This window comes from Haemaphysalis longicornis, unplaced genomic scaffold (assembly GCF_048455015.1).
Source record: "Haemaphysalis longicornis isolate Haplotype H1 unplaced genomic scaffold, Haemaphysalis longicornis Haplotype H1 scaffold_3, whole genome shotgun sequence".
Classification (NCBI taxonomy): Eukaryota; Metazoa; Arthropoda; class Arachnida; order Ixodida; family Ixodidae; genus Haemaphysalis; species Haemaphysalis longicornis.
Window position 1 is genome coordinate 44,295,139 of NW_027526335.1, and position 14,189 is coordinate 44,309,327.

General features: G+C 49.1%; 1 protein-coding gene across 2 annotated transcripts in view; it reads right to left on the reverse strand.

Moving 5' to 3' along the window:
* The window catches only part of Ankle2 (ankyrin repeat and LEM domain-containing protein 2), a 34,435-nt gene that overhangs the window by 4,872 nt on the left and 15,374 nt on the right, over positions 1 to 14,189 (reverse strand). For both annotated transcript variants that reach the window (XM_077703018.1, XM_077703017.1), the window contains exons 11-14: positions 8,696 to 8,915; positions 7,820 to 7,977; positions 3,113 to 3,361; positions 2,005 to 2,177 (exon numbers count right to left, since the gene is read on the reverse strand). In XM_077703018.1, the coding sequence (XP_077559144.1) occupies positions 2,005 to 2,177; positions 3,113 to 3,361; positions 7,820 to 7,977; positions 8,696 to 8,915 (800 nt within the window). The remainder of the gene's footprint in view (positions 1 to 2,004; positions 2,178 to 3,112; positions 3,362 to 7,819; positions 7,978 to 8,695; positions 8,916 to 14,189) is intronic.

Below are 14,189 nucleotides of genomic sequence, written 5' to 3' on the forward strand. Positions count from 1 at the left end.
AAGAATTTCAGACAGACATATATGTATGGGCAGCGACGGTAAGCCTCCACGGTGCGAACTGCAGTCTCCTTGGCGGCGGCCCACAGATGCTGCTTTGGCAGCACGCACCTCTGGATTGTGGCGTTTGCGGCGCTGAGTGCCTGTTCAAGCAGCTCGTCAGTCGCAGCAGCAGACGAAGCACCTTCTTCGTCTCAGGAAGCACTTGCGTTATCGGAGAAAGCATGACGGCATGCGCTGCTTTGGCACCATCTCGTAGCAGGTCACCACCGTGGAGCACGTCTCGCACAACAACCCGCTTTCCTCCTCACGCTTATCCTATACTCTCCTCCTCTTGCTTTCTCCTCTCTCTCTATCTGGTGTCCTCTTCGCTCTCTCGTTTACATTGAGGGGCAACGGCGAGAGATACCGTGGAACCACAGGCGCAGTCGCTTAGGAGCTGCGCTCTAAAATTGTGCAATGATACATGTGCAAACACTGGTTTGGCTGTGCCAGCCACAGAACACTATGCAAGAACAGCATAAATTCCTGCTTGTGCACTGACCTGTGGGTATGTAATGCTGTGCTGGGCTTTAGAGGTGGAGGAAGGGTGCGTTTCTGTGCAGATGTTATGCTCAGCTTCAGCAGCATCTCACGAGACATTTGTGGAAGCAGTGTCGCTGGCTGGCCTTCATTTGGCCTTCAAATGCTTCAGAAAGGTCTTGTGACACCGCCCTCAATGGGCAACATTCATCACTGGCCAAAAATCAGTACAAGCTGTCACACCTTTTTGCCAATGGCTTTCACCACTTGCACACTTCTGAGGTTGACCTCAAAGGCCTGACCCCTTTGACTCCACTGTGACAACCACTCCCTTGCAACAGCACCGCAGGTCACGCAAGTTAAGAGTCGCCTTCACTGCTTGTCTACGTTTTGTTAAAGGCTCAAGTATAAGTCCTGGCAGAAGGAGACAGCGTAGACACAAAGCACTGCTGAGAAACAAGCTCAGTGCCGCACCCTGAATCAAGGAAAATTCATCAGCTTCATCCACACTCAATGGGTGCTCGCTTTCCCCAACCAGTCTCATCTTGCGTTTTGTCACTCACGTCAATTGCTGCTGCCTGTCATGAGCTGCTTCTGAAGACATGCACCACGGTTGCAAATGCGCCTGTATAACGCAACCACTACTCGTTGATGGTATCTCTACTACAACAGTATTGGCCTTCAGGGCACAAGGCAACATTCCGGCTTTAGTTTCCTTCAAAGCGTCAACTTCTTGGTAATTTTCACCTGCAGTAGCCAACTGACATGAGCAGTCCAGCACTTCTTGAAGGATCACTGGCCCGTGATTGGAGGGGAAAAAAAATATATATATATAATAAGGAAACAGTGGGAAAACGGTATCAATGTGAATGGGAGGCGTTCTGACATCACTAACGTGTTGGGCAACATGTGGGCCCAGCAACTAGTCTCTCTGTGCATGCTGAGTCGGGTTAAACTGGGCAACGACAGAGCAGTCCACTGACAGCGCGTCGTCAGGTCATGAGCTGCATCGTTCCGATCTGTAGTTGCTGTTTCCCCAAGACAACATGGTGGATCCTTTCTTTGTTATGTATTTGTATCTCCTTTGACGAGGGAAGTGGCATCCTTGAACACAGAGAAACAAGCTTCGTAGTGAGCAAAATTTGGGAGCACTCAGTGGCAATGTTAGGGAGATATGAGGCTTCAAAATGCGCCGCTCTTTCGCAAGCTCGCACTCATAGTATTTTTTTATGCCAATTTACAGTCGTTTTCATTGAAAATACCCTGACAATGCATAGAACGTAAACCATAAAAGCAGAAAATACGACTTTCAAAATACAGCCTTCTCAGTCATTTTTTTTTAAATCTGAAAGCTCTGGCCCCACTTGAAAGGTACAACCCTAAATATGGAGGGCCCGCCCATGACGAAACTGGCACGACTCAATGAGCACCGATGCCTCCCCCGGTGCCACTGGTTCGCAGCCCTTCCCACCCAGCAGTACCCACCAGTCTCGGAGGAAGGCTGCCTCCAGGCCCATGGCTTCCCTCTGGGAGCAGGAGCAGAAGCAGGGGAAGGGCTCCGAGTCCTCGGCCAGGCCGGCATGCAACAGGGCGCACAGGCACCGTAGGATGCACTGCAGGTGGCGCTTCAGGGCACGGCTCCTCTTCCGTGACGACGGCTGCGCACACAGCAAGGAGTGGTACCTAGTTCACACACTGCCCCCTTGTAGCCAGGAGTAGGGCAAACATCGACACATCATGATGCACCTTATAACCTACCCATCGACCCAACCTAAGTAGGCTTGTGCGAATATTTGAGCGCTTCGAATATTCGAACGAATATTACAGTATTCGAATTCGCGTTGACCCGAATTTAAAATGTACAATATTTCAAAGTATTCGGGATGAATGAATATCAAAAATGCGTTCAAGTACTATCAGGAGTTTCGGTTTCGTTAGGCAAGCCGCAGTGTCACTGACATCAGGTTTACATCTTCACTACACATGGAGGCAAGACAAGCTAAGCCATATTCAGGCATTGTCGCAGCCATCTTACGTGCACACGTTCATCATGGTAGTCAAGGCTCCCGTTTCACTGTTTCAAACAATGAAATGCTATTCAAACAACTTGTTCGGCTACCGTGTGGGACGTGTTAATTGACATGGCCAATGTGTCCACGGGTGCCAACCCAATAAGGAGCTACCAAGTTAGCAAATGATTTTCTGTGATGTTTTACACAGGTATGTGTTGTAGGTTGTTATCTGTGCAGAAGGGGAGCACCTTTTTCTACAACTAGTTTATATACAGAAATTTTTCTTTTACTGGATAAGATATGTTATCACAAGATTCTCTGTGATGCCTCTGTACGCTGTAACCTTAGAAATAAAGAATTTTCGCATAGTACAACTTTAAACTGTTCAGTTTTGTTCTTTGGATATCTGAAGGCTATTCTAATTTGCTTCGAAAGTGTTCGACCCCAAGGACTATTCACTTCGAACTAAACTATCACTATTCACACAAGCCTAAACCTAAGCCCACATTTTTGAAGCTAAGAAAGGCAACAACGGCTGTCCAGACGAGGGCGCGAAGAAGGAGAAGCAGAGGGGGACACACCTGTCGGTAGCGCCAGGCCGCGTCGGCCGCTCCCCGGTCGCTGCCACCCTCGTCCTCGTCGTCGGTGGAGGGCGGGGAGGGCGCCCAGTGCTGCAGCTGGGTGCGCAGGGCGCGGCACAGGTTCTGGCGCTCGGGCAGCTCGAGGCTGTCCTGGAGCAGCGCGTGCACCTCCCGGGCCAGCCACGGGTGCAGTCGCCACAGCTGGCCCTTGCTCAGCCCCCGCTCCAGCTGGCCCAGCTCCTGAAGCACCTGCGGGCAGATCATTGTCATCAGCATCATCAGGCCGACCACGTCCACGCTGGCCTCAGGGCTTCCCTCTAAACTGCTGTCCCAATCTCTCCTTCCTTGCCACTGAACTTTGTCATGTTCTCATCCCTCCATCCAGTTTTATCTGCTCAATCTTAAAGGGGTCCAAACATAAATCAAAAATATTTTCACAATTCACTGCTTCTGGAGTTTAGGAGACATTGAAATAATCGCTTTGAGGCACATCTCAAGCAACCATGTGATGCCACCAGTCAGCAGTGCAACTAACAGTGACCTGATAATAACATTCGAGTTATTAAATGCTCTTTGTGTGTATTATTGTGTATTATTGTGTGCATTATTGGTCTTAAACCAAAAAAGTCTATTTCTGCAGTTATGATGATGAAAATGGGGGGAAATATGTAGTTTTTCATTCTCACAATAGATGTAAAATTTGTTTTTCTATAAAACAACCATATTCAAATTTATATAACGATTTTTACATTTGATTTTTTGACAGTTTTTGTAAAAGAACTGCTGGAGGGATGCAGCTGAACAAGTTACCAGTGAACTCTGCACAAATCAAGGTGTGCAATAAGGTTAACATCATCATTCTATCTGGTCTGCAGCAGAGGCTTCGACCGTTTCAAGTTTGGGCCTGAAAAATGGGAACTAGAAAAACCAGTTTTGCCTTCCAGGCCCAGATTTGAAACCGTCGTAACTTCTGCTACAGACCAGATAAATGATAATGTTAGTCTTACTGCACTCCTTGATTTGTGCAGAGTTCAATGGTAACTTGTTCAGCTGCATCCCTCCAGCAGTTATTTTACAAAAGCTGTCAAAAAATCAAATCTAAAAATCCAAATAAATTTGAATATACCGTATTTACTCGCGTAATGAACGCCGTAAAACAGACGCAGAGTGGGGGTGCGTTTATTATGCGGGGTAATTTTTTGGAAACTTTTCAGGAAGGTCGAAAGAAGGCCGCCATGAAACAAAATAATGCATTAGGTTACCTACCTTTCGCAGTAAATATAGGCGTACACAAGTGGCAAAGACAAAGCGTATTTATTGAACTACATTCGTCGTCATTTCTCAAGGCTTCCCTTCGTCAATTCCGGTATGTCTACCGGCAGCACGGTTCCCATGCTCAACCGCGTCCTTCACAACCTTTAACCTAAAACTGGCCTTGTAATTGACATTTTGGTCCATCGCCGACTGAAAAGTGGATGACGAGCCGAAAAGCAAGCAACAGCGCTATCATGAAAAAACGTAGGGCTGAGACGCTCACTGGACTGAGCCGACTGAGCGTCGTTGGGATTGGCTGTCCCACGATGCCGCGCCGGAGTGTTTGTTCGTTTTTACTCCGAGAGATGGCTCTAGGTTGCATGCGGTGTCATCATCAGTGGAAGCGAGTGAAGCAGGAAAGCTACAGTACGGCCATTTGTGGGACTGTGTGGTTGGAAAGTTGGCGGTGCGTTTATTACGCGGGGGAAAAAAGAAACCCAATTTTGACGAGTAAAGTGGGATATGCGTTCATTTTGCGAGTGCGTTCATTACGCGAGTAAGTACGGTAGTCGTTTTACAGAAAAACAAACTTTACATCTATTGTCAGAATTAAAAATTACATATTTCCCCCAATTTCATCATCCTAACTGCAAAAATGAAGTTTTTGATCAACGACCCATGTGCCCCCTTACAAAGGCTATGAGACAGACTTCAGCAAGCTTGAGCAAGAATACCAACTAGCAGAATGACAGTTTAGACTAGTACGAAGCTCCGTAAACGGTTTACGAATACCCAGTTTACATTAAACATAGTTACTTATGCCTGCACCACTTGTTTGAGTGGCTGACTGGGTGTTCTTGACTGGGAGTTGACACCAGCATGTTGGGGAGACAAGGGGGGGGGCTATGACTGGCTTCTTAGCATGACATCACTTCAAGACTCGAGGAGGGAAGCCTCGATGAAACTGTGACTGCATTTTTTTACCTATTTGCTGATACCGTGCAACGAAACCGCTACACACAGTTTGTGTATCAAAGGTCCAAAGTTCTAAATACCCACAAAACGCGATTTTTTTAAAAATCCCTTCATGACCCCTTTAATACTAACATACAGTAAACCCTTGTTACACTAAAGTCGCTTTATTTGAATTATTTTTTATATCAAAGTGGCCCACGCTCCTGAGTCAAACGCGTGCATTTTAGACTGGATTACTCTAAGCATGTCATTACCCCGCTCTGTCCGGTTAAAGCGAACTAGCAAGTTGCGAATTCGCACTTATAGTGATGCTCACAACGGACGTGTGGTGGTGCCCTTTTGCAAGCGGCCGTTCCCGTTTCCAGCAAAGTGCCTTCACCCTGTCATAGCCGGTCGAGGTTCCTCTGCCAGCCGCAACCAGGCTCTACGAAGTGGTGCACAGAATCGTAGGCAAAGAGGTGGAAGGAAACTTCTATCATTCCCGATGATTGACGCAGACGCTGTTGGGAATGAGCATCCCACCGCTGCCACCCCTGTTGTGAATGACGATCCCACCGCTGCCACCACTGTTGGGAATGAGCATCCCACCGCTGCCACCACTGTTGGGAATGAGCATCCCACCGCTGCCACCCCTGTTGCGAATGACGATCCCACCGCTGGTACCACTGTTGGGAATGACTATCCCAGGGCGGTCGCCAAGGTTGTGACTCGCCTTCCTGCTCGTCACCGAGGTTGGGAATCAGCCATCCCGACGCTGTCTCCGCTGTTGCGACTGGCCACCCGAGCGCAGTCACCGGTGTAGCGATGTTGCCTTGCTCCGTCCGCTATCGACGCGGCACGGAGCAGAGCGACGAAGTCCTCGAGCCGACGAAGAGTTGAAGTAACATTTATATACAGTATGTACAGGGTAAGCAAACGTTACATAACTCGCACAAAGGCGACAGCACCCCTTTCACTCGGTGCTTCCGAAGAGACTGGTGCCGGAGAGAAGCCGCCGAGGAAAGCCGACGATGAGAGCCTCCGAGCTTCTTTTATAGCCCGGGAAGTTCGTTGTGGCCCCGAGAAGTTTGAAAAGCTCCAATCAGGGCTCTCGCTGCCTGAAGTTTGAATTCCGACGAATGGTAGCGAAGCGGTGAGTCAGATGCGCCGCCAATGGGGAAAGGGAGAGCGATGCCGCCGCCGTCTCCGTGACCTCGCCTCCGGGCGTAGCGACATGCCCTTGTTTGGGTCGTTCTCCGCTGAGGGAATCGGCCGCGCCGCAGCGTTTCGAGATGCAGGATTCGGCCGCGCCGCAGCGACGAAAGGGAGAGGCGTGACTCAGCCTCGCTGTCGGCGCGTCGCCTCGTGCAACGCCTTTGGGCCAGGCGCTCTGGCACAACAACGCTCCCTTCACAGCCTCATCTATTGATGCTGAAACAGTAGATTTCATTCCAGGTGGCGCCAGTTAAGAAAAGAGCCAATAAGCAAACAGCCACGTGAAATACCAACAGTTATGCGGCTGCAGCAGAGCTTTCATCTATGGTGAAATATGGTCGAGTGCACTGGTGGCGACCATGTCCTCATGCCGTGCATAAACTTTAGCAGGTGCTCTGGCACCCAGAAGAAACATTCCACAGACCCCACTTACTGCCTATTTTCTACCTCAATAAAGGTTTGTTCCATCATGCCACCTTTAGACGGTTGTCAATGGCTGATTCGGCCGTAGTTACGGAGCTTTTAGGGAGTATTTACAGGAATTTTTTCGCCGCCCCATTCACTTTGTTGTAACGAGGGTTTCTTGTACTACTCGAAGCAGCTGAAGCTTGCAAAGATATACCGAAACAGGGTAACGAGTTCCCTGTGTCAGTAATCTTACACACCTGGGCTACACAGGATGCTCTTGCTTTCTATGAAAACAAAACACGCAAGAGGACAGTGTTGATGTATAACAAATGAAATGCACCCTAAACTGGTTAAAATCTAAGCCCAACTTAAAAGAACACTAAGTAATGTGTGGCAGCTGACTGACCAAGTGCAGGCTGCGCTTAAAGGAAATAAACGAGACGGCACCTTGCTGAAAGAAGCCATGAAAAACAAGCCTGGCACGGTTCTTCCTTCCAACCACTGTTCCCTAAGACTGCTTCCCTTTCTTATAACATCTTCACTTAGCATCAACAAGTTGTGTTGTTCCTAAGAGTTGCGAATTAAACTAAGAAACACTTAGCTTACCACCAGCACACAAAATAGGCAGCACCTCTTAACATGGGCTTCTCAAACCGTTCCCTTTCCTCTCACACTGGTCTCAACCCTGTCCGGTGATAAAACACACAAGGATGATTTGCGACAACTGCAAAACACACAAGGTTGCTTTGCGACGACTACAGTCTTTTACAGATCACCAGCCAACACACAGACCCCCCCCACCTGTTTTGCCTCCTGTTTGTGTGAGCACAGACTCAGCGTGAGGGCGCGCGATAGCGCGCAGGCTGTTGTACCCACCTGGTCGGCCAATTGCAAGCCGAGGTCGGCCTCCGGTTCGGGCCCGCTCTCGTGAGCCAGTGCCCAGTCAAAGAGCACCCTTGCCAAGCGCTGGGCTGCCAGTGGGAAGCTTTTCTCGGCAGCCTGGCTTCCAGACGAGGGGCTGCAGCCACAATTGGCTAAGCAAGGACAAAAACGAAAGAAGCCTCAACCTTGAGTTAACTCTTGGAGATACACAATTCGGGCATTTCTTTTTTTTAAAGGGCACCTGAGCATATGCTGTGCATTACACGGACTGCCTTGGGGATACTGCATCCCTACTTGATGCTGCCTGCAGCAAACCGGGTTTGCAAATACTCAACAACCTCCAGGAAAGGTATAAAGACATGCTTTTACGGAATGCCACTCATCTCGTGACTTGTTCGCTTGCTTGGTGACCTGTGTTGTCACAACATGCGTGAGAGGGTCACACTTTCCCTGTTCTGGTCAGTTATTTATGAAAAGAATACCGCAGCAGGTCCATGCGAGCTTGACTTTTGTTACACAGGTCCCACCCCAGCAAAATACTAGCTCAGTTATTTATTAGGAAGTGCAGGCAAAAGAAAAAGTGCCACAAAAAGAACTTACTGCCAGACAATGCAAAAAAAGAAAAAGAAGCCTATGGACAGCTCATTTGTCTACAAAGCTGGTAATATACGCTAAAATTTGTTTCAATCCTCACAGCTATATTTCGATTCGCCTAGGTGTACATTCGTCTCCAGACCACACGCAGAGGCAACAGTGTCTGCAAAGCATAGGACTGTGGCTTGCAGAGCAATCCAGCAATGAACAGATGCAAATAAACTAAAGCATTTCATCCTGCAGAGGTCTGCTGCACAACGGAAATTTTTTTCTCACCTGTTGGCGAAGAGATCTTGCCATTCAGAGACTTCGGAACCAATGGCTTGAAGCTAAGGTGGTGATTGTGACTGTCCCGTACATTTCCCCGGCTTTTTTCGGCAGGCAGGTCCAGCTTCAGCTCACCCAGCGCTTCACAAAGTTGGCTCATAGGGCTCGGCAGTTGCTCATCGGATTGCGACTGGGTGGAAGTCTCCAGGGACCACCTTTCCGAGAGGGCCTGCAACGGTTGTTTGCCTCGCAGTCACAAACACACTAACATCTTTTTACGACACAGCACCACAAATGACTGACTACCTTGCTTAAAGGGGCCCTAAATAGGCTTCTGAAGGTCGCCATTTCCATCACGCAATCGCTAGAGTACCCCTTCACGACAATGTATACCAAATATTACACCTCTGCGTAAAGCAGGGGCTGCACAAACACACAACAAAGATCCTTTCTTTCTTTCCTTGCTCACCTACCACTCCCTTGCCGCCACACTGCCGCACTCTGACGTGCGACAGACTGCCTGCGACGCGCCCTGTGACGCACGAAGCTCTGAACAGTACGGCTGCGCTATTGGTGGGTCCTGTTAAATGCTATAGCCAATCAGCGTTCCCGGCTCTGGGGGAAACGCGGTTGGGTGTGGTGCTCCTGCAGTGGCGGCACGGCGTATGCACCGGCGGCACAGCGTATTCGTCCTGCACTGGTGGCACGGACGAATGTAGATCGTCGCCATCCATTACACGAGCTTAGCTGAGTTTGTAGATATAGTGCGTCGTTTACAAGGTATGAATAACGCTGAAAAACACGGAGCATCTCTGCGGGCACAAACGCCCGCTACACGCGCGACCGCGGCAAGCATCTGCTTGCACGGTCGACAAGCAACCCACTGTGCGGTGTATGCATGATACGGCATACACCGCAGCAGCTAAAACTTGTCACCGCCCGCCAGAGCAGGACTATTGCTGAAAATAAGTTTGCAAATACTACGTGAAAGGGGGTGATAGTGCAGTGAAAGATTGCGCGGGGGATCGTCGTAGTCCCGGCCTCGCAAAGCAGTGTCTGGATAACTGCGGCGATGCGAAGCCTTTTCCCAGACCTCGGTGGGACCAGTTCACCGTGACAGCGCCGCATGCCGAAACGCTAGCGAGCCGCTATAGTCGTCGGTGGCTGTCTTCAATTATTGTCGTTAGCGAGCATATTGTGTTTGGAAGCCCCCTATCTCGCCTTCAAACGCTCGTTTCCACTATTATAAAACTGATGTGCCAACGCGGGCACAGCCGGCGCGAGGAGCCGTTCGATGCGGGCCGGCCACCGACCGACCCCGCTGAGCGGTAGTGGATGTAGTAGGCGGAGCTTGGCTGCCGTCTGCTAAAAAAAAAGAAGCGTGACGTACCGCCAAGCGGAGCCAATGGCTGCACGCATCTCAAACCAACCCTGTTTCTCTAGGTGGTCTTGCGCCTGGTCTGTGACATCACCGCTTCCTTAGTGCTTTGGAGGCGCGGTGAAAGAGGAAATGCGCCAGGCCTTGTTGAGGGCCCTTTTTAATGAATGATAACTCGGCTAATACTGATGGCTTTTAAACCATTTTTGCAGCAGGATGTTCTTTGAATAGTACTCCAACGGCTGCGCACGTAAAATCGCAACCTTTGGAACCCTGTTTACGGCCCCTTCCAATGTATAACCTTCGGTCCTTCTAGTTTGCAATTGATGTACAGTGTAGACCATTTATAACGTAACCGCTTATAGTGCGGGACCTGATATAACGCGGGTTTTCGCGACCACCGGTTTTCCTCCCATAGAACTCAATGCATAAGCATACCGCTTAAGATGCGGTTGGCCGAAGCACAATACCGTTTATAGTGCGGTTTTTCGGCGGGTCTGCTGATCGACCGGCGCAGCTGAGGCATCGTTTTAGGGTAGCAAAAGAAAAAAGAAAGGATGAAATCGGCCATCTGACGCAGCGTGCACCCCTTGCCCTCCTTTAACGTAGACACCCAAATAAAAAAAAAAATAGACACCGTTTATTCGTGCGTACCTGATAACCACAACTGACCTTGCTTGATGCACGGAAGATAGCGACAGACTCCCCATCCGCGCGCGGCAAGTTGATTTTATTAATCGTGAACCGCATGGCCCGTTTTCGCGCACGAATCGTGCACATCTGCGTTGCGCGAGTTTTTTTTTTTTTTTTTTTTCCGTGTTCGTATCGACGATTCCGCGCTCGCGGTGGCTTCTTCACGTGGCAGTGGGAGGAGCCTGAAGACTTGCACCAATGGGGAGACGCGTACCTAATGGCGGGAGATTCGAAGCGCTCCGAGCCGGCTAGCTGCGCCAGAGATGTTTAGGCTTACCACCGCGGTATTTTTTGATGGGCGCTTTCACAAGCAGCGTGGATGGCAGTTTATATTCCACTTTTCGGCCACATTATTAGCTCTTTTCTTGCATGAGCATCTTCGCTTGCGCCCCGTGCGGCATTTCAGCGAGCGGTTAGAAGCGGTCGCTGGAACTTACTGGAACTGCCTGCACCGCTTCACGGCCAGTGCCGACGCCATGTTGCCGCCTCTTACCGCGCCGCCCACACCACGGCAGTTGTATCCGCGCTGGCGTGCACTGCACGTTTTCGCGATACCAAATCTACCACGAGGTTCACGCTTTAGAACGTTGTTGCAGATAAGCCACCGCTCTTTCCCCTTCCGAACATTCGAGCTGCGCGAAGCCGAAGATTTCCACCACCAGTACGTTGCGCTGATAAGCAGCCGCCTTCGGCATCGTGAACACAAGGTGGGGTAAAAAAAAAAAAAAAAAAATCCCGCTGGCGTTCTTATCACGTCTTGCGGCATCTGTTCATAGACGCTAAAAACGCAGCCACGGTCTTTCAAAACAAACACAACGGAAGTTAAAGCCGCGCTCGCCGTTTGTGAGACTGCGCTTTTGCCCTGCAGCAGCGGCTGATGTTAAAAATAATACGAAATATAGACCGTGCCTTCGTTTTTAGGTGCTGTGCGTTTGAGTGATGATAAATATAGGTTGACTTGAGAGATAGGTGGTGATGTGGTTGAATTCGCGCGTGTTTTGGTTATAGTGCGGTACCGCTTATAGTGCGGATTTTTGCGGCTCCCGCGACATACGTTATAAGCGGTCTACACTGTACAGTAGAATCTCGATAAACGGAAATTGCTTAAACGGAATTGTCGCTTAAATGGAACAGTAGCCTGTAAGTTGGTAGGTTTTGTATTCAGATAACGTAAAAAAACTCTCGGTAATCGGAACTAAAATTTCTGCATCACCTTGTAAACGGAATCAGAAATGGAACTTCTTGTGAAACCCACTGGCATGAGAATCAGTTTTTTACGGTTCCAGCTATTTAGTTTGTTTTTTTTTTCTTCTTCCTCTATGTTTTTTTTTTTTTTTTTTAGCCTCGTTGGCCTTGTAAGCCTCATCTGGTGAGTGGTCAGCCATGTTAACGCGACAAATGCAACAGCGCAGTTCTTGTTCCAGTCGTTCGGTCTCGATTCAAGAACTCGAGGTTACAGGGCTCAGCTCCTGCCGCCTTGTTCGTGCCATCGTGGTGCTATTCGCACTTCATTACCACATTGTCGCCTTCCAAATTCGGTGGCTCATAAGCACTCAAGACGTTGAGGCCTCTAGCCTCTGTGAAGCTGCAGTTGGGACTCAAACAAAAATAATTGATGCATTTTATAGTGCACAGCGCCTCATTGTTACCAAATCTACTTTGTGAATTCCGTGCCTAAACCTCTTGTAATTTTCTTGCTTTCTGAAAAACTATCGGAATGTGCATGCACATAAATTTGCACTTTCACACATCACTCTCGGTAAACGAAACTCCTGTTAAATGGAACTAATTTTTTCGGTCCCTTGAAGTTCCATTTATCGAGAGTCTACTGTACTCAAAATATTGGCAGTTTACTGGCCAGCTGTGACTTTCACCTGCTCACGGTGACTTGCTTTGAGCATCCCAAACTAAGGTGCCATATCTGGCCACCATGGCTTTTCCAGCAAGAGCCCCACATGCAATCTGGTATGCACTAGAGTAGCAGTTTGCATTTTAACCCTTAAACCACAATAAATTAACCCAGGTGGGGGAAGCAAGTAAGAACAACATAAAAACAATAACAATTGCCATCAGCTGCTTTCCAGCAACGTGTTAGCACTGGCTGCTGGTCGTGCTGGGATTCTTAGACAGGGTGCAGCATCCGGCTGGCTTCACCCATGTGTTCATTGTGTTGGCGTGTGCACGATATCAGTGATGCTACCGGCTTAGGCCGCTTTGGAGCAGCTTTTGGAGCAGGCAAAAATGCGTTTTGGAGCAGCAAATCCAGCTTTCAGAGCAGGTGTTGATACAAGCAATTTTAAGACACGTATTGCATTCTTGATAGATAATCGCTAAAAGCACGCCTTTCAACGATAATAAAAAATTAAAAGATCCCAGAACATAGACATTTTGTCCCCATATTCATCAGTCTCCTGAATAATGTCTGCATTGAACTTTGTGCAGCGGCCTGCACAACAAAAACTAAAAAAAACAAGCTCTCATTTTTACACAATAGCAGATTTACTATGAACAAACTAAAAATTGCTCGTCACAACGCACATGCTATGTAAAATCAAGCGCTATTGGAAGGCTATTGTGGGAGCGCTGACCAATAACATCAGTAGCACCACGGCTTTGACAGCATAACTGAACATCACGCTCCTCCCCGTGTTGCACATGCATCACTATTTAGCAGTGTCAGCGCTGCCACCATAAGGGTCTAAAACGACAAGCCACCGATAGCAGCGCTATTGTTTACAAAGGCAGCGGGCAGCCATTTCTGCCAACCAACATGCAGCACCAGGCTGAATCTTCCCCCTTCACGACACTTTTGCCACAAGCAACCAAAACACCTCCTTAATGCCAAGGTAGCCCATTAAAATCCGAATGAAAAATTGCCTGTGACGCTGGTGCACCGCCATTGCAGCAATAATCACCGGTAAATCAGCCATCGCTTTTGTATCGCTGCTACAAGGGCACTTTCAACGGCCGTTGCAAATGCTCACGCAGCACTTCTCATGTTTGGATGACTTATCACGTTACTCTTAAAATGTTACCTCGCGAACTGTGTAACATTAGCTCATTTACCACACAAGAAACTTCGTGTGTGCTTTGAGCGGCATTTTAAAGTGCGGTTAGAAGCGGTCTCTTGAGCGCCCCGCACCACTTCACGACCGAAACCGCCGCCATGTTTCCGCGGCCGGCCGCACCCTGCGCAGCGTGCAGGTGGTTTCGCGGCGGCGTCAGCGTGCCTGTGGAGTGCGCGGCACGCTTTTGTGAGCAGAAAACAACAGCCCGGCCATTCCTGGAGAAAGCGACAAAGAGGGCAGAGAGCCCGTACGTCGCCGTAGCTTGCTCGCTCGGCAGTCGGGCACGCCGCCGTCTCGTTCGTATCATCCGCTGGGCACCGCAGGTCCATTCGTAAGAGCCGAAATTTTTTTCATTTCAAACAAT